The sequence below is a fragment of the Mytilus galloprovincialis genome, chromosome 7 (genome assembly GCF_965363235.1).
Source record: "Mytilus galloprovincialis chromosome 7, xbMytGall1.hap1.1, whole genome shotgun sequence".
Taxonomy (NCBI): Eukaryota; Metazoa; Mollusca; class Bivalvia; order Mytilida; family Mytilidae; genus Mytilus; species Mytilus galloprovincialis.
Window position 1 is genome coordinate 12,622,779 of NC_134844.1, and position 18,192 is coordinate 12,640,970.

General features: G+C 32.7%; 1 protein-coding gene and 2 long non-coding RNA genes across 3 annotated transcripts in view; 1 reads left to right on the forward strand and 2 right to left on the reverse strand.

Moving 5' to 3' along the window:
• The window catches only part of LOC143082335 (uncharacterized), a 48,507-nt gene extending 43,930 nt beyond the window's left edge, over nucleotides 1-4,577 (reverse strand). Inside the window, exon 1 of the mRNA XM_076257977.1 lies at nucleotides 3,521-4,577. Coding sequence (XP_076114092.1) covers nucleotides 3,521-4,514 — 994 coding nt within the window. The 5' untranslated portion in view covers nucleotides 4,515-4,577. The remainder of the gene's footprint in view (nucleotides 1-3,520) is intronic.
• A 442-nt stretch (nucleotides 4,578-5,019) lies between these two features.
• Nucleotides 5,020-6,304, forward strand: LOC143084404 (uncharacterized). Its single transcript, XR_012981058.1, has 2 exons — nucleotides 5,020-5,101; nucleotides 5,622-6,304. It is a non-coding gene; the product is annotated as an uncharacterized LOC143084404 (long non-coding RNA).
• Nucleotides 6,305-9,162: 2,858 nt separating this feature from the next.
• On the reverse strand, nucleotides 9,163-15,084 carry LOC143082337 (uncharacterized). Its single transcript, XR_012980352.1, has 3 exons — nucleotides 14,624-15,084; nucleotides 10,640-10,727; nucleotides 9,163-9,940 (listed from the first exon to the last, which is right to left on the reverse strand). It is a non-coding gene; the product is annotated as an uncharacterized LOC143082337 (long non-coding RNA).
• Between the last annotated feature and the right edge of the window lie 3,108 nt (nucleotides 15,085-18,192).

Genomic DNA, 18,192 nt, shown 5'->3' on the forward strand with positions numbered 1-18,192 from the left:
TGGGCATACAAAGTAATTATTGAAAGAACTTTCTCTTATATTTTCAAACAATTCAAAACAAATCATTTGTGAAATTTTGTCCGGTGACTTTTTTTCCTGTCATTTTTTGTCCGATTACCTAATTACATCGGTATAGGTGTGATTTGCAGGGGGGAAGAAATCCATATTTTACACTCGTGTATTTTTTTACCAGTGGATTCAAAAGTAACTGTGATTTAAGTTTTACAACAGTAGTCATTTTCAAAGGATGTTGATTAAAATTAAATATTATCTGACAAGGTGTGCTCTTTTAAATGAGTGTCCCAAGTAGGTATAAGTTTATAGTCTACCTCTAATCAAAAGAACAATTTTAATCATTTCATATTTTTTTTATCACTTTTAGATATACATCTTCCGTCTTTTTTTTTTTTTTTACCAAGACTCGGACTTAAAAGCTAGATTATTTAACTATCACGATTTGAAATACTCTGATAATCATGAATCAGTAAATATATCTGTGGCTGTTGTCATACCAGTTTGAAAGATGGTTGTATAAACATTAAAAAAAAAAGAAGGTTATTGGTCAAATATCATTTGGTTCAGACTAGTCAAGCTTGCTCAGACCTTTGGTCGAGTATGGTCCAGACTAAAAAAAAAATGGTTGAGAACTGGTCGAGTACAAGTCAATTTTGGGTTAAGCTAGGTTCACACTGCCGATCAGATCAACTCGATAATCACGATTGTCCAAATTTCCACGACCAAGCGAAACCAAATTCTTGATCGGGCCTTTTTACGACTTTTACCCGACTGTGCACGAACTGAACTCGACAATTCACGACTCCTTGAAGATTCCATCACGACTCCAACCCGACCACTAATTGAATACATATTTGATGATTCCGACCAATTCACGCTCTCTACACGATCTTTATTCGACTAGCTAGACCAAATAAACTTTACTCGATCTCAGCCTGATCCCGGTCAGACCAGATCGACTTGATCGTATAGGGGTCGTAGGGAAAGTCGGACATTGGTCGTGAATGTACAATTTCAGTATAAAACGTCTGAATTTTTTTTATATCACCCGCTGCCGCTGGAGGGGACATTAAGTGTTACCCTTGTCCGTCCGAACGTATACGTACGTCCCAACAATTAGTTTCCGTTCTCTAATTTTATTTGGCCTCAATCAAATTCTATGAAACTTTGGATAATGCTTAATACCATGCATAAAACACAGATCAAGTGCGAATTTGGGTGGCTTCACTTTTATCGCTCTTGGGTAATGACTCTTTATAGCGTCATATGCAAGCTGGGGCATTATCTGTGTCACATATTGATACATTCTCCGTTTATTTGGTTAGATTCAGTAGTTCACATAATGTTTGAGAAAAATTATACATTTAAAGTATCTACAAATAAAGCAGTTGGATTGTTTGGCAAGGTGGTTAGAGCTTAGAAAGACTGGTCAATAGATGTAACGGAGCTTGAAGAGAGCATAGAAAACAAACAAAAAGGGGTAGACAGCAGAGCGCGCCGATAATCTAGATGATGCAGTGGCTGACACGGCGACCACTGTGTGGGCAGTATTAATTGTAATCACAAAAATACTGAACTCCGAGCCGAGGAAAATGGAAAGTCCCTAATCAAATGGCAAAATCGAATGTATGAGAGATTTGCAGGAGCTCAACAAAAAGGATCCCAATATTTATAAAAACTTCCGGAAAGTAAAGTAAGACGCTGATTTATTATGGGAGTTTTACTGCTCTTTTTCGCTTTCTTACAAATTAAGCCTACTGTTTGTGTCATATATGTGCATGCATGTATGTATGTTATCAGTAATTTCCATAGATCTGATACCCAGTAGTTGAATGGTTCAATATATTTCTTTTTGGTGTATATCCATGGCAACAACCTGCGTGTTTTTACTAACAATATTGCCAAAAGAGGGTAAAGATTTCACATATGTTTCCCAAAATTTGGCCAAAAATAGAATTTCAATCTGCTGGAGGATACCTTTTCTGAAACTGTTTACATATATCTTTCACGAGTTCAAATAAAAATCATTTGTCTTTCGTCTCATTTTTTTTTTATAAAATTGCGTCAAAAAGCGTATGAAAAAAATGTTTGTAAACATTCGACCGTACGGTGACATATAGCTATTAATTTCTGTGTCATTTGGTCTCATGTGGAGAGTTGTCTCATTTGCAATTATACCACATCTTCTAATTTTTATACTAAATTTGTTTTGGACATACGGAAAATACGGACAGTCAAACAAAAATACCTATTAAACAGGTAAAATATAATATGGATATTCCTAAAACCTAACTTTGAAAGCTAAATTAGTCATCAGCTGTCTAATAACAAGTTTTAATGCACAATTACTTTCATATTTGAAAAATTCTCTGGAGCCAAAATGCAGGATCTTCTTTCCTTCCGGAACACCTTAGATTATCCCAGGTTTTATTAGGTTTCGTGTTGCTAAGTTTTTAGTTTTCTATATGTTGTGTTTTGTAGACTGCTGTTTGTTTTTTCGTCGGCTTTCGTTTTTCGCTAAGACTGTGTCGGTTTGTTTTCGACCTTTGAGTTTGATTGTTCCTTTAGTATCTTTTGTTTCTCTTTTACACCTCCTTGCAGAAGAACATACGCGTACTGTACATGGAGAAAATTGTGTATAATAGTTAAAAAAATAAATAGAGACAATATAGTTTTGCAGAAGCAAAGTTACGGGAGTTAATCAGAGCTGCACGCATATTTAGAGAATCGTGTATGGCCGAGTAGAGATCGAAGAGTGGTCGAATGTGGTCGCGTAGAGATCGCGTATTGGTCGAGTTAGTCTGGGATGAAAAAAATATAGAAGTCGCAGTGATTATGAAGCGATCGGGCATTGGTCGAGTTAACTTGGACCATATATCGAACAGGTTGGCGTTGATCGGGAAATGATCGGAAATAAGTCGAGTAAAGATCGAAATGATCGAGTACTGATCGGTAAACTATTTGTATTCCGACCACACTCGATCTCTACACGATCCTTTCCCGATCAATTCGACCACTACTCGACAAATTCTCGATCTCTTCTTGAGTGACTGGCTTCTCGACCCTTACTCGAATGTTTTTGACATGTCAAAAACTCTCGGCTAGAAAGACAGATCGATGACGACCAAGGTAGACCACCCGAACATTCTTGTCGATTGAGTCAGACCAGTCTCCCGATCGCTTAATTTGTCTTGATCTGGATTGATCGAGTTGGTCTGATCGGCAGTGTGAACTTAGCTTTAAGACTTTTTCAGACTGGTCGAGTAATAGTTCAGACTTTTTTCACTAATTTATAGTGTATAGGTAATCGTTCGGCCTTTAACAATGAGAAAACTCAATACCATAGTTTTCGTTATATAAGGTCTAGGAAAAAAAATATGCAACAATTCAATTGAGAAAACTAAAAACCTACTTTATAATGTGCACATTTTAGTTAAGTAAGATGAATGTAATGCAAATCAAATTATGACTAAAATATATAAATGTAAGAATTAGATTCACTCACCGTCTGGAAACATATGTTTTGCTGTTTCATCTTGAAATGCGTTATCTAAATTGGCCCCTGCTTTGAGTAAAGCACTGATAGCTTCGTTACCAGCGTTGTTTTTAATGGCTAATGTAAGAACTGAATCACCATTTCTGTCATGTAATTCGTTAGGGTTTGCTCCTTTGGACAGAAACTCTGGAATCAGAGATGGACATTTCAAAGCAGCAAGGCAAAAGCAACCTATGAGCCCCATCTTTGCAGATGTCCCCTTAGAATGAACATTTGCTCCGGCTTCAAGTAACACTTTAGCATTCTTTACTAAGCCATGTTTAACAGCAATAAAAAGAGGTTGTTGATTACCCCATGGTTTATTTACGTAGGCACCGTGAGTGAGAACCAATCTAAGTAATTCTCCACCATCTTTTTTCTCTGCTGCGAAATGAATTGCATGGAGTCTTTTTTCGAAGTGTCCAATGTTAACGTTTGCCCCACACTGACACAACATCTTTACTGCTTCAATGTTATCTTCCTCTATCAGATTGAGTAAAACAGTCTTATTATTTGGAAAAACTTCATTTAGGTTCATTCTACCCACATCCTTCAGAATATTGACAATTTCAATATTCCCACTCTGCGCAGCATAGTAAAATGCGTTTCTATAATTATCTCCATGTAATACAACAGCATTCCTAAATGATAAATCAGATACAAGTCGAAGCAGAAAGGTAACGACTTCAATTTTGCCATGTTTACATGCAAGATGTAATACATTTTCGTTGGCAGACTGTCCTTCCGTTTTTGTTTTAACATCAATTCCCAAAAACATTAAACGTTCGATTAATGATACTGATCCAAAAATGGCGGCGAAGTGTACTAACCCTTTCCCGTCACGTTTGAATGACAGAAGTTCCGTTTTATTGGACCTAGTCCTGCACATAAGTAAAAGGTCACTTACGCTTTCGTCACAAACTGCACGTCTGATTTGGTTTTCGAATTTTGCATCTGTATCCATTCTAAGAAGACAATGTTTTGTCAGACTCTATTTTCCATTCCATTTAACATGGCTGCCGATGTATATTCTATAAAATCAAAAACGAAAGTAAAACTGAATTAGTCATGAACGGTGTACATATGCATGATAATAACGATTTTCCTGTCACTGATAATATATATATTATTACAGAGATAAATAAATATATAATGAGTACATGTACGTTGTTGTTAATCTAAAAAAAATATAAATGTGTATCGCTATGTAAAATTAGTGGTACAAATTTAGGGTTTATTTAAATATTTAGTTTAATCATATTCTTACTATGTTATTGTCTAAATAAACAATAGGATTGGATACAACATATACCACCCCAAATAGCACGGGTGTCATTCGGTATATCGAGAAAGATGATCGTGAAAGAATACATATAAACGGGGACAAGTATTGCGATTGGACCGTGAAAGCTCTGGTACACGGGTGTCATTCGGTTTATCGAGAGAAATGATCGTGAAAGAATATCTGACGGCGGTCAAGTATTGAGAGACGATCGTGAAAGTTCTGGTAACGGATCGTGAAAGACATTTAATCGAGAAGACATATGAAAGGTCAGTAAATATTCTAATTTAATTAATTACACAGACACATTTACGACAAAATATAACTGTCTGTCAAAATGGTTCAACATTATGATCAGTATGTCAGAATATCCAGATTCAAAAGTACATAGTTATTACAAAACGACAAAAGGCAGATTGCTTCTCGACATTTCAATGACATAAAAAATGTAAACAAACACGATTTTTTCACAAATTCGACTAGATAAACTACTTTTATCATAATAAGGGCATTGTATTTGAATTAATTAAACGGTTCTCATAGTTATTTTGTATAAATATAATCTGAAACTTGGTAAATAAAGAACTAAATTGATTTTTTGGATCGTGAAAGATCACGTACCGCATTTTTGAAGATCGTGAAAAGGATCGTGAAAGATCTGATGCTACGAAGACGTTCAAATTATTCTTCAATTATATGACAATTGATATTTGTTATTGGTATTGAGAAAGGCTAGATAGGTCAACATCCTCAATAGGTTTAAGCATTTCAAAGTATTAATATTTTCAGAAAATGAAAAGAAAAAGAAATAACAACTACGGCAATAAGAAAAGACAATGGGTGACAAAACGCCGAAAAAAAAACAATCCAGGATTCGTTAAGCTTTAGGATAACTGTCTATTGTTATGATTGTAAGGTGTACATTTTCGACTTGTGCAAGGTTTCAACTAACAATGAACTCAATATCATGCATCATTCGGCAATGTTTGTTTTATGTTGTTTGGCCTTTTGAATATATACCTGTATGCTATAGCGACAAGGTGTTTCGTGTATGGTGTACATGTATGTCTGCATGTTTCATATATGACCATGATGACTTCAATTGTGTTTGATTTATTGAATGATAGTAAGATGTCTATGTCTGGCTGTCGGTCAGGGTTCATATACTTTTGACCTTATGTTCCGAATTAATTGACCAAGCATAACTTTTGCATGTGTCAGTTTCTAAGGCACTGTAAGGATCGGAACACATTTATTTGGTGTACGGGATATTTGTAGAGATCTGTTTGGCATGGTTCATCTGACCTTGACCTTGTTTATGACAATCTTAAGCGCATTTGACACTTCTAGTAAAACCCTTGATATTATAGACGTTCAACATATATACTATCATAAGTAAGCAAGTTCAACAAATATACTATCATAAGTAAAGCAAACAAGACATTACAGCATTTGCGCTTTGGTATTCTATAGTATGCAGTGATATTGTTGGCTTTTTTCAAAACTACCTCTACCCTTTTTTATTGGGAAAATATGCGTCATTTTCATCACACTGGGAAATGTAAAATAACCATGGGTTTGACTGAAACTTCAATTAACAGGCCCATTTTCAAGAGTCAAACCCTGCTTTAAAATAAGACCCCATTTTGTCAGTGATGATACATAAATAGACCCTCAAATCTGCACATATAGTCATTTTCAGCATGAAAAATGTTTAAATAAGTGTTTTGCAGTTTGGATTCATGCACAATTACTTCTGAGACTGCACTGTTTGGGAAAAAAGTTGTCTTTTTGGGAATAATTTTAAGCCATTTGTTTTTCAAATTGGGATTCTTCCCCAGGGGAAAAAGCCTTTATTCTCCACTAATTGAAGGCAATCAATATCACTGGTATGTACTATATAGTTAAATCAATCCTTATCTGCGTTGTTTATAAAGAACTTAAAAAGTTCTGTTGCACAAAATGTTGATTATCGTTCAATCCCAAATTACACATGAAATGTGCTGGTTTTGCTATGATTTTTTTTTGATGGATAACATTTTGGTTTAAACGTTGCATATCCATATTATTGGCTAACTAGAGTCGGTCTGCCTGAAGTGCACTAGACCGATTCACAGAGCTGAATCTTTCTCACTTATTTAGACACGTTATTAGTTGTTGGTTTTTTTTAACTTTCGAGGTAAAGTGTTGAATAGAAAAAAAGATAATAGCTTTAATGTTCATCCTTATCAAAATAGTTACAGGCTTCAACCACTTGCAGATTTATCAAATGGTAAAAGAAATATAGTATTAAGTCTGGTCACGCATTTTCTTTCACGATCGAAATAATACGTTGCCTGATCTTTCACGATCAAGTTTGATGGAAATTCAACAAATTCAAGGTTTTAATGAACAAATTAACGCTTTTAATGGAAGAACATACATTGTACTTTAATTTTACTGTACTATCAGATGCACCAAAGATTAAATTTCAAATATATCATGATATTCTGAAATATGACCATTATAGGTAAAAAAAGAGTGTTATTTGTAATTAATTTCATAGACATGCATTGCGCCTTTTGTGTTTTTTCAAAAAGTACTTCATATTTTCTTGATCTTCTTTCACAGTAATGTTGAGGAAGTTAAATCATTTTGACAGACATATTTTTTTGTTCGGATTTGTTCCGCGTTTTGAAAATTAATCGATTTTTTTCAAAGATTCTGAACTAGAATGTACATTAAATGTCTTTCACGATCCGTTACCAGAACTTTCACGATCGTCTCTCAATACTTGACCGCCGTTAGATATTCTTTCACGATCATTTCTCTCGATAAATCGAATGACACCCGTGTGGTATAGGTTCATGAATGATATTGTATCGCCAGTTGCAAAGTTACAAGGTCAAATACTAATCTCATTAAATAATTTATATGGAAATTTTACAAAAAAAACTGTCGGTCAAAACGGTCTATATCAAGGTTTAAAAGTACACCGTTATTACAAAACTACAAAAGACAGATTACTTCTCGACATTTCAATGACAATAAATAAGAATAAGAATAAGAATAAGAATAAGAATTTTATTAGTATAAAATCCAAACAATAGGATTGTTACTAAAATATACGACAAAAACAAACAAACAGACAGTGGCATATTAAATACAAAACGATAGTCATTAAACACTACAAACATGTAGCATTGAAAGAAAAACAAAAACATAGATTATTAGTATTAATTATAATACTATTTTTGACAGCATGCCTCCTCTTATCATCAATTAATATATTATGCTTATGTTACAAAAAATATGTTATAATATATATAACATTATAAGTGGAGCCATCAATTACACAGTTCATATATTGACATTATAATTGTTTCTTTCATTATACATTTCACTTATGTAGTTAACAATGATAAGTAAAATATCACATTCTTCGCAGGAAAATATAAATTCAAATTTGTTTTCTTCACTCATTGAATTAAAACAGGGGACAATACTAGATATTTCATCAAACATTTTGATCCTAGTTTTATTAATTTCTGAACATGTTATGATAAAATGAAATTCATCTTCAACCTCTTTATGGCATAAAGGACATATTCTATTTTCTAAAGCTGTTTTGTTGTATCTACCACGTTCAACAGCCAGCATACAACAGTCTCCGGGACAAGTTTGCAATTCCGCTGAGTGCAAAAGTTGTCACCTTAATTTTTGGAGTTAAGTCAAAACAAAGTTGATAACTTGGTTGGTATTGGTTCTCTGATATTTGTCCTAAAATGTTTTGGATCTAGCACCACTGTTGAAAAAGTTATGCCCCTTTTTTCAACAATTTCCTCAGAGGAAAAGTACTTTTCCTCAAGGGAAATCAAATTTCCCTGAAGGAAAAAGATTTTTCCTCAAGGGAAATTGTTTTTTCCTCAAGGGAAAAAGATTTCCCTTAGGGAATTTGCTGCATGATAATTTCCTTTGAGGAAATTCTATTTCCTTAGAGGAAATTCTTTTTCCTTAGAGGAAATTCTTTTTCCTTTGAGGAAATTTGCAGCTTCAAATTTTCCTTAGAGGAAATACTTTTTCCTGTGAGGAAATTTATAGCTTCAAATTTTCCTTGGAGGAAATACTTTTTCCTGTGAGGAAATTTTTGACAAACACTTTTCCTTGGAGGAAAATTCAAGACAACAAATTTCCTCTAGGGAAATCATTGTTCTTCAAATTTCCTCTAAGGAAATTTCTGAACATCAAATTTCCCTTAAGGAAATGTTTTCCCTTAATTTTACTTGTTAAACATTTCTTCACTACACCATGTATACAAACAGTATGAATATAATTATTACAAGACTGTATAATTGATGCAAATGATATTTAAAACTTTAATAAATGTTTGACTCAACATTTTAATGACATTGAAAATAATACAGTCTGACTGTTTAGATCTAGGTATTGTTTATACTTTTTATATAAATTTAACTTTGATTTATATTTTTTTTTGGAGCAAATGCTTCTATTTTCTTTGTAATTGTTTCAATGCGATACATTAATAAGCAACCAATTTGAATGTCATACCATTTGTGGTGTTCTAAAGAATTTGTTTATATATTTGCAGATTAAATAATAAAATAAACACTTTTCGTGTTATTTTAAATTAGAATTTCTTCTGTTTCAGCTTGTATACAGTTATTCAATCCACTACGTAAGAATTCAGTGAATACATTATTCCATTCACTAAACAATTCCCTTCAATTCTAAGAGAAATCATTTTTGCAAATTGTTCTTCAATGATCTTCTTCTGTATATTTGATATGAGGGAGCGATGTAAATGAGTGGATAAAACTGGTGTTCCTTTTTTCAACAACAAAATAGTATTTGTTCAGCATTCTCCTTTCTTTTGATTAAGATATGTTGTTGCTTTTATGCAATAGTGTTTTTGTGTATCTATGATAGAACTCCATTTTGTTTATGGTCATTATCATGTGATAATGTTGAAATTTCCTATTTCTTTTTTGCAGGAAAGCACACATTCCATTTCAAATTAATCCAATTATGCACTATGTAAATAAATTTCAACTTTAAGTTTCCTCTTCAGTAATGACCTATTGATCATGAAAACCAAGATGTCTGATCACCTATAAATACACAAAATAAACAAATAAAATGTTATAAATGGAGAGAGAAACAGCAATAAATGTTTTTCATGTGTATCTTTCCTTATTAAAATACATTAAGTAAACTTGAACTCGAGAAAAATAAATAACTGCCATGTAGACTAGAAAGTATAAAATGCCAAATAAAGTATTCACGAAAAATTAGTTGATTTACAGAAGTCAAGTCCGTGTTTGCAGGAAATTTACATCATTGGTTGTCTGGTGGAGAGTTGTCTTATTGGCAATCATACCACATCTTATTTTTATATAACCTTGCCATATTCCTATTGTGCCTGTCCAAAGTTCAGAGCCTGTAGCTTTTGTCAGTTTAGTCTGACACTAAAATTTAGTGGTTGTTGTTGTTGTTGTTTCATACCGGTCATATTTATTTTTTGTAATTTATTTTGTTATAAACTAGGCAATTACCATGATTAGTTTTACAGTTTGGATTGTTTCAATGTTTCATCTTTAGGTCTTTATAGCTGCCTACTTTGACTATAGTATAGGGTATGGATTTTCTCATTATTGAAGGTCGTAACAGGCCTACAATTGCTTTCTCAAAGCCATGATAGTTTTCATATTTAATATACCACATCTTTTAATTTTTATAGTAATCATGATACATGTACTAGTAATCATCTTTCAAGTTCAATAACTTTTTTATATTAAAAGGTGCCTTACCATTTAGGTTTAGTTGGCTTCTGCAAATTTTACATTGCCTATCATTTCTGCTGTATATAATTTCTCTGTATCTTCTATAGTTCTTGTCCTATACATAAAAGAGTAAAAGTTGAATGACATCTTGCATCAATATTTTTTTCTGTTTAATGTACATTATGTATATTAATGTGTGTTTAATAAAAATCTAAACCGTGAGTGCTTGATAAGCTTCTTGCCCTTATAGCTGGTCTTTAAGCTTTAAATGAATTTTAATGATCGACTAAAAAACTATGAGCACTGTGCAAATAAGACCCCTGCCCTCCAAAAAAAACTAAACATGCACAAACAGTGGTATTTATTGACATAAAACATGTATATAATTTGGCTCCATTTATAGATATATATCTCAAGTGACTATAAGTTTAAGGCTGCGATTTTTTTAACAAATACATAAATTTCTAAAAACCTTTCAAAGTTTTTGAAAATGGACAATTTTAAAATAGCTTTGCAACAACTAAAGTTCCTTAACTCTGCATCTTATAAAAAATGTACATGATAAATAGGGAATGATACTCCAGCTTGCATATTATTCAAAGTTTTAAAGGAACATAACTGAAGAACGGTAAAAGTTTTACTACCAAAATTTGAAATTGATCTGATTAAAATTATGATAAAAAGTATTTTTTTAAAGTTTAATAAAATTTGGTTGAGGAAAACTTAAGTTAGAAGGCCGAAACAATTTTTTCCATTTTTAAAGAACATAACTATAGAATTTAGTAAAAGAGACACTACCAAAATTCAAACTTAATCTGTATTTTGTGATGATAAGCATTGTGTATTGATTTCATAACATTTGGTTGAGACAAACTAAATTTTAGAGAACAGGAAACCAAAAATTCAGCATATTTTCCCCATTTCTAAAGGGGCATAACTCTGATACTCTAGTACAGTAACACTGACATCACCAAAATTCAAACTTGATCTGAGAATTGTGATAACAAGCTTTTGTAAAAGTTTAATTGAATTTGGTTGAGGCAAACTAAAGTACTGTAAGAGAACAAAAAACAACTTTGGGACAGACGGACAAACGATCTGACAAGTGTTAACTCTCAAGAGCCTGTGTCGCTCACCTGTTAATGTGTTTACTGATGTTGGCCATCTTTGTTGGTAGGCGGGGTCATTAGACACTCTTTTTAAAAATAGATACCCTAGTATTATGATTGTGGCCAAGTTTGGTTAAATTTGGCCAAGTAGTTTTAGAAAAGATTTTTATACAAGTTACAAAAATGAGGAAAAGTTGTTTAATATTGACTCTAAAGGGCAATAACTCCTTAGGGGGTCCTCTAACAATTTTGATCATGCTGACTTATTTGTAGATCTTACTTTGTTGAACATTATTGCTGTTTACAGTTTATCTCTATCTATAATAGTATTCAAGATAATAACCAAAAACTGCAAAATTTTCTTAAAATAACCAATTTAAGGGCAGCAACCCAACAACAGGTTGTCCGATTCAACTAAAATTTGTGAGGGGATATATCTTATTCTGATGGACATTAAAATCTTGAAAGATTTGCCCTAAATGTCTTGGTTTCAAAGATATTTATAAAGCAAAAACTGCATTTTACCACTATGTTCTAATTTTAGCCATGTCGGCCATTTTGTTTGGTAGGCTGGGTCATCGGACACATTTTTTAAACTATAAACCACAATGATAATTGTCGCCAAGTTTGATTAAATTTGGCAAAGTAGTTTTAGAAAAGAAGATTTTTAGAAAAGTTACAAAAAATGATGAAAAGTTGTTAAAAATTGACTATAAAGGGCAATAACTCCTTAAGGGGTCGACTGCCAATTTTGGTCTTGTTGACTTATTTGTAGGGTTACTCTGCTGAACATTATTGCTGTTTACAGTTTATCTCTATCTATAATAGTATTCAAGATAATAACCAAAAACTGCAAAATTTCCTTAAAATAACCATTTCAGGGGCAGCAACCCAACAACAGGTTGTCTGATTCGTCTGAAAATTTCAGGGCAGATAGATCTTCACCTGATAAACAATTGTATGTCAGATTTGCTCTAAATGCTTTAAATGCTTTGGTTTTTGAGTTATAAGCCAAAAACTGCATTTTACCCCTATGTTCTATTTTTAGCCATGGCGGCCATCTTGGTTGGTTTGACGGGTCACGCCACACATTTTTTAATCTAGATATCCCAAGGATGATTGTGGCCAAGTTTGGTAGAATTTGGCCCAGTAGTTTCAGAGGAGAAGATTTTTGTAAAAGTTTACGGACGACGGACGACGGACGCCAAGTGATGAGAAAAGCTCACTTGACCTTTCAGGTCAGGTGAGCTAAAAAGGGAGTTTGTCAAGATATAAAAACAATTCACCAAAGTTTCATAAAAATTTGTGAAAGCATTCTTGAGACTATCCTAATCCCAAGTCATGATAGTACAATGACATAAATCAGATTTTTTTTTTAAATTAAAAGGAAAATTATCATGTTTATGTTATACAAAAATAATTCACCAAGTTTCATGAAAATTGCTCAAAGCATTATTAATAGTATACGTACTGGAAAAATCCCCCCTTTTATGAATAAAATCCCTAACTTTAAATCAAAAATTTAAAATCCCTAAAAATTAAAAAGGAGCTTAATTATCATGATTATATCAATAGATAATTCACCAAAGTATTATGAAAATTTTATGATTAATGTATTCTAATTCCAAGACTATCTAAGACATGGTTTGTTTGAATTAAAAAAGTTGGAATAAAGTACCTGCTAGAATTCAGGAGAATTAGACCAAATCAGGCTATCTTCTAGATTATCAGACAATTGACTGTAGAAAAGGAATTTTCTTTTTTCTTATTTAGCTATTTGTTATCTCTTTCCTTAATATATACTGAACTAAGCCATTTTTTCACATATTTTTATTGTTTTTTCTCTCTTGTGACTTGTTATTTAACATAACAAAAAAAAAACAAAGGCAATGAAAGAGAAACTGACAATGCCAAGGCAAAACATAAGATGCAGAAAAGAAAAACAAAACAAAACACTAAGCAACACCAACATCACCAAAAAACTAGTGTTGAATTCATGTGCTCAGTCAGTCAGTGAGAGTTCGCAGATCCTGACCTACTATATCTATGCTTAAAAACCTAAAAATCATATAGTTCTAAACAAATTTTGTAAATTTATACTTGATTAAAATGTTAAATTGTCATAAATAGCATAGACACCTCTGAGTTTTGAGAACCACATGTGTTAATTGTGCGAGTATAATCATTGATAATCATGCACAAGATTGACTTTTAAAAGCCTATATAATGAAATTTTCTGAAAATATTGCATGCATTTATTAATATGACCAATTTCAAGAAATGCACAAAGATGTGAGATGATTTATATAATTGTAATTTCAGGAATTTACAGTAAAGGCTTTTATCCTCACTGCATTTTGCACTTTTCCTAATCCAGGAGCCAGAAGTTATGGCCTTTGTGACCTTTGTATGATTTTTATTTTAGTTTCTTTTTTTTATATTGAAGAGTTTAGTATGACGTCCATTATCACTCAACTAGTATACATTTTTGTTTAATGGCAAGCTAAAGCATGCCTCACAGGCACGGATCCAGGGGGGGGGGGGGGGGCTGAGGGTTGGACATGTTGGAACCCCCTTTCTTTATTGGACGATCAATGCATTTGAATGGGGACATGAAGTTGGACACCCCCCCCCCCAAAAAAAAATTGTCCTGGGTGAGGAACCCCTCCTTTATATGACTAGATCCACCCCAGTCTCAGGTACCGGGATTTTCTCGTTGCAATGAAGACCCATTGGTGACCTATGGCTGTTATCTGCTCTTTGGTCATGTTGTTATCTCTTTGATACATTCCCCATTTCCATTTCCATTTTCTTTTCGGTTCTATTATAAATATTAGAAACGAGTTTGGCGCCTTTACAAAAATATAATTGTCTGTGCTGATAGGGGAGTTTGTGTGCATACCAATATTTAAATTTTCTAGGCCTTCTTTTTGAATATTTTGTGCATTTCTTGGTAAAATACTGTCAGACCTCGAGTGCTGTTGTTTTACAAAAACGGTCAAGTAATGTAGGGGAAAGAAACTAACTAAAAAGACCAAAATAAGCCACAACTAATGGGGGTCTCATTGGGGGTTTTGTTCACGGATCCCGCTTAGTTACTACTTATTTTTTTAGATTCTCGCATGATGCCATCCCGCTTACACTATGTAAGTGAACAATTCTGCTATTTTTGTAATTTCCCATGTCCCGCTAAACTTCATTTCGCGTTTTCACGGCACAATAATTTGAGGGAGGATAGGACCTTTATCGGGACTGCGGGATCGGGTGTTTTTAAGCTCTGGATTTCGGGATTGACCCTTTCGGGATACGATAATTCTTTTTTCGAATTTCGGGACCTCTGGATTTCGTGTTTTTAAGCCCGGGATTTCGGAATTTCGTGTTTTTAAGCTCGGGATTTCGGGATCAGTACCCCTCCTACCCTCCCTCATAATTTGACTTTCATGTGTCACGTTTACAAAAAATACGCCCGCTCAGACCCCCCTTATAGGTACATAATGAATAGTTTAAATTACTATGTAGTCAGTAGTCGGGTCAAATACACATGTATATACTTTTAGACGACCTTAGATTCATTTCACAGCGAAAATACTCATTAATATTGAACATTTTAGATCACTTCACATTTAGATTTTATAACTTTTAAAATTAAGACCATATAGATTTAAGATCATTTAATCGAAAGATTATAATTTGTCAATGCGCAACTGTAACCAGGTACTGCATTTTTTTTTGCATGCGTCAAGAAACAGTTAAAAGTGCCGGGAATAGAAAAGCAAGTTAAACTTCTCATCTGGACTTTTTAATAAGTCTGTATACCGGACCTCTTCTCTATTTTGGGATTGAAAAAAAATCTAAAGTTAAAAATGCGGTTTTGAGTCTATTTCTATTTGGTAACACGTTAAGCCATTAGTGACACTAATATGGTATATTACCAATAATAAGGCCATATATTTCGGTGTGTAGAAATACCGCAAAAGACTTCTTAGTGCACTAAGAAGAAAGTTTTTGCATTAAGGACACTTAAACGATGTTTTAAGATCACAGCGAACATGAATATAAGAGGATATGATTAAATACCTCAAATCTATAAAGTAAGGTATCAATAGATTTTGTAATTTTGAAGTTAAATGACTTTTTAATCAACGCCTGCCACTCGCCACGTGACCAACGGTTTATTGCAGATTCCCGAATCATCATGTTCAATCAACATAATCCAATAAACAATTGTCTTTTGATCGTTACTTATTGATTAATCAATGGTTGTTAACCTAACGGTTTAGCGTGGTATAAATTCAAGTTTATGAAAGAAAAATAAAAAATAAATTTTGTGTTTTAAAACTTTGCCTTTGTTATATATATTTAGTTTTTAAGGAAATTGCTATGCAAGCTTTTTTTTTATTTAAAGAACCCTATTTTGAGATTAAAATTGAGAAACAAATGCTTTTGATATTTCATTTCCTTACTAACAACACAAGAGTTTACATACTATCATTATTCCTTGAAAGACATTTGAGAGTATGTGGTGTCCATGGGGTTCTTCAAAATCCGATTACAGAAGTAATATATAGAAAAACTCCAAGAGGTAAAATTATTTTACGTTTTAAAAAGAGAATTATAGAATAAATCATAACTGTCTTCTATGAACGATAACTTTAAACTGGTGTCAATGCTTTTTTTTTAACAATTCATCTTTATTTCAACAATTGAAGATGAATACCATTTTATTTTATAATGTAATAAGCACTATGGGCAGGCGCGGATCCAGAGCTTGAAGTGGGGGTTTGGGGGAGGGGTTATGTGAGAAATGTTTAAAACACTAGAGAAGTTTTCATGTTATACCAAACCATATGTTTTTCAAGAAATGGCACACTTTTTGTTCATCCGGCATATGGTTACTCTAAATAAAATTTTAAGTATTAATTTTATAAGTTTAATTATTTGATTACAGATCGTATCTACCCGTTTTGCAATTGTTGTATCACTCTAAGGGAGGCTAATAAAGATATATATAATAAAATATAGAGATAGCAGCCTTGGATTGTCTTAATTAAATCCTTTGGTCCTCTAATTATCAAGTTACCCTCTGGCCAATGTTATTATGACTTGTGTATATTTAAAGAAGTGTAGCGACAACGTGTCACTCTATTCAGTGCTAGATATTCAAATTATAGTAAAGATAACATTAAAACAAGAAATGGTTAATACAAAAAATATTTTAAGATTTTCAACCGGGGGTGGTCTCGCTTTAACCCCCTAAATCCGCTAATGATGTGGGAGAACTAAATTATTTAGTTAACTTAATCATATGACTCTTAAGTCAGTTCTGCCATTATTAAGAAACGCTAAAGAACGGAAATGTATGATTTTAAGATTTGGAAATAAATGAAATTGGTGTCACAAATGGTATGTCTGCTTGTATTCAAAATATTTTATAAATAGATTTAATGCTCATATACATAATTATTAACGGTTGTTTTACTTCGCTTATTTATAGCATTTAACAAATAATTTCGTATTCTTATTTTCGGCATCAAATAAAAATAATGGAATAAATATATTTTAAAAGACAAGGAAAGTGAATTAAAAAATATATACAACAAAAATAAGCGAAAGGAGATGTGGTACGGCTGTCAATGAAACACCTATCCACAAAAGTTAAAAATGAAGAAGATGTCAGAAATAAATTGGTCATAATTTATTTACAGTCTAAAACATCGAAGGGACTAAACATCAACCTATACATATTTATACTTGTAATGCATTTGTATATAAACATCGAATCAGAAATATGTTCCTTTCCTAAACATGTTTAAAAACATTGCTGTGATAGTTATCAAAAGTACCAGGATTATAATTTACTACGCCAGACGCGCGTTTCGTCTACACAAGACTCATCAGTAACGCTCAAATCGAAATATTGATAAATGGCATAGTTCTTAACATTAGAAAAATGAATGAAGTATTGGCAACTGGACGTTAAGCAACCAAATATCAATCCTCACTTTTCCGTGAAGTGTTCACAATTATTTGTCTTTTTAAAATTAAAAGGATGAAAAATTCCCAAACTGAAAAGAGTTGAAAATACGCTATTAATTTAGAAGTAAAAAATATAGCAGACAGAATAAAGACGGCAAAAACAAACAAATGAAAAAAAAAATAGAGAACAATTTGAAATACCATATACATATTTAATCAGTATACTAGTAGATCACGGGCCAAGGTTGAGCGAACATGAATTGCTATCGATTATACTAAAGGTGACAATCAACTTTTTGAGGCACGTGTCGAGAAAACATTAGAAAAAATATAATTTAAAATTATGAAAGGAGTAGGTCCGGTAAGGACCGATTTTGGCCTCAAATTTCAGGTTCATCTGACGAAAGATTTTGACCACTTTTGAAACACTTAAGTGTCTATTTTATTTGATTCTATTAGTGTATGTGGAAGATTTTCACTGATTTTGTCATTAAA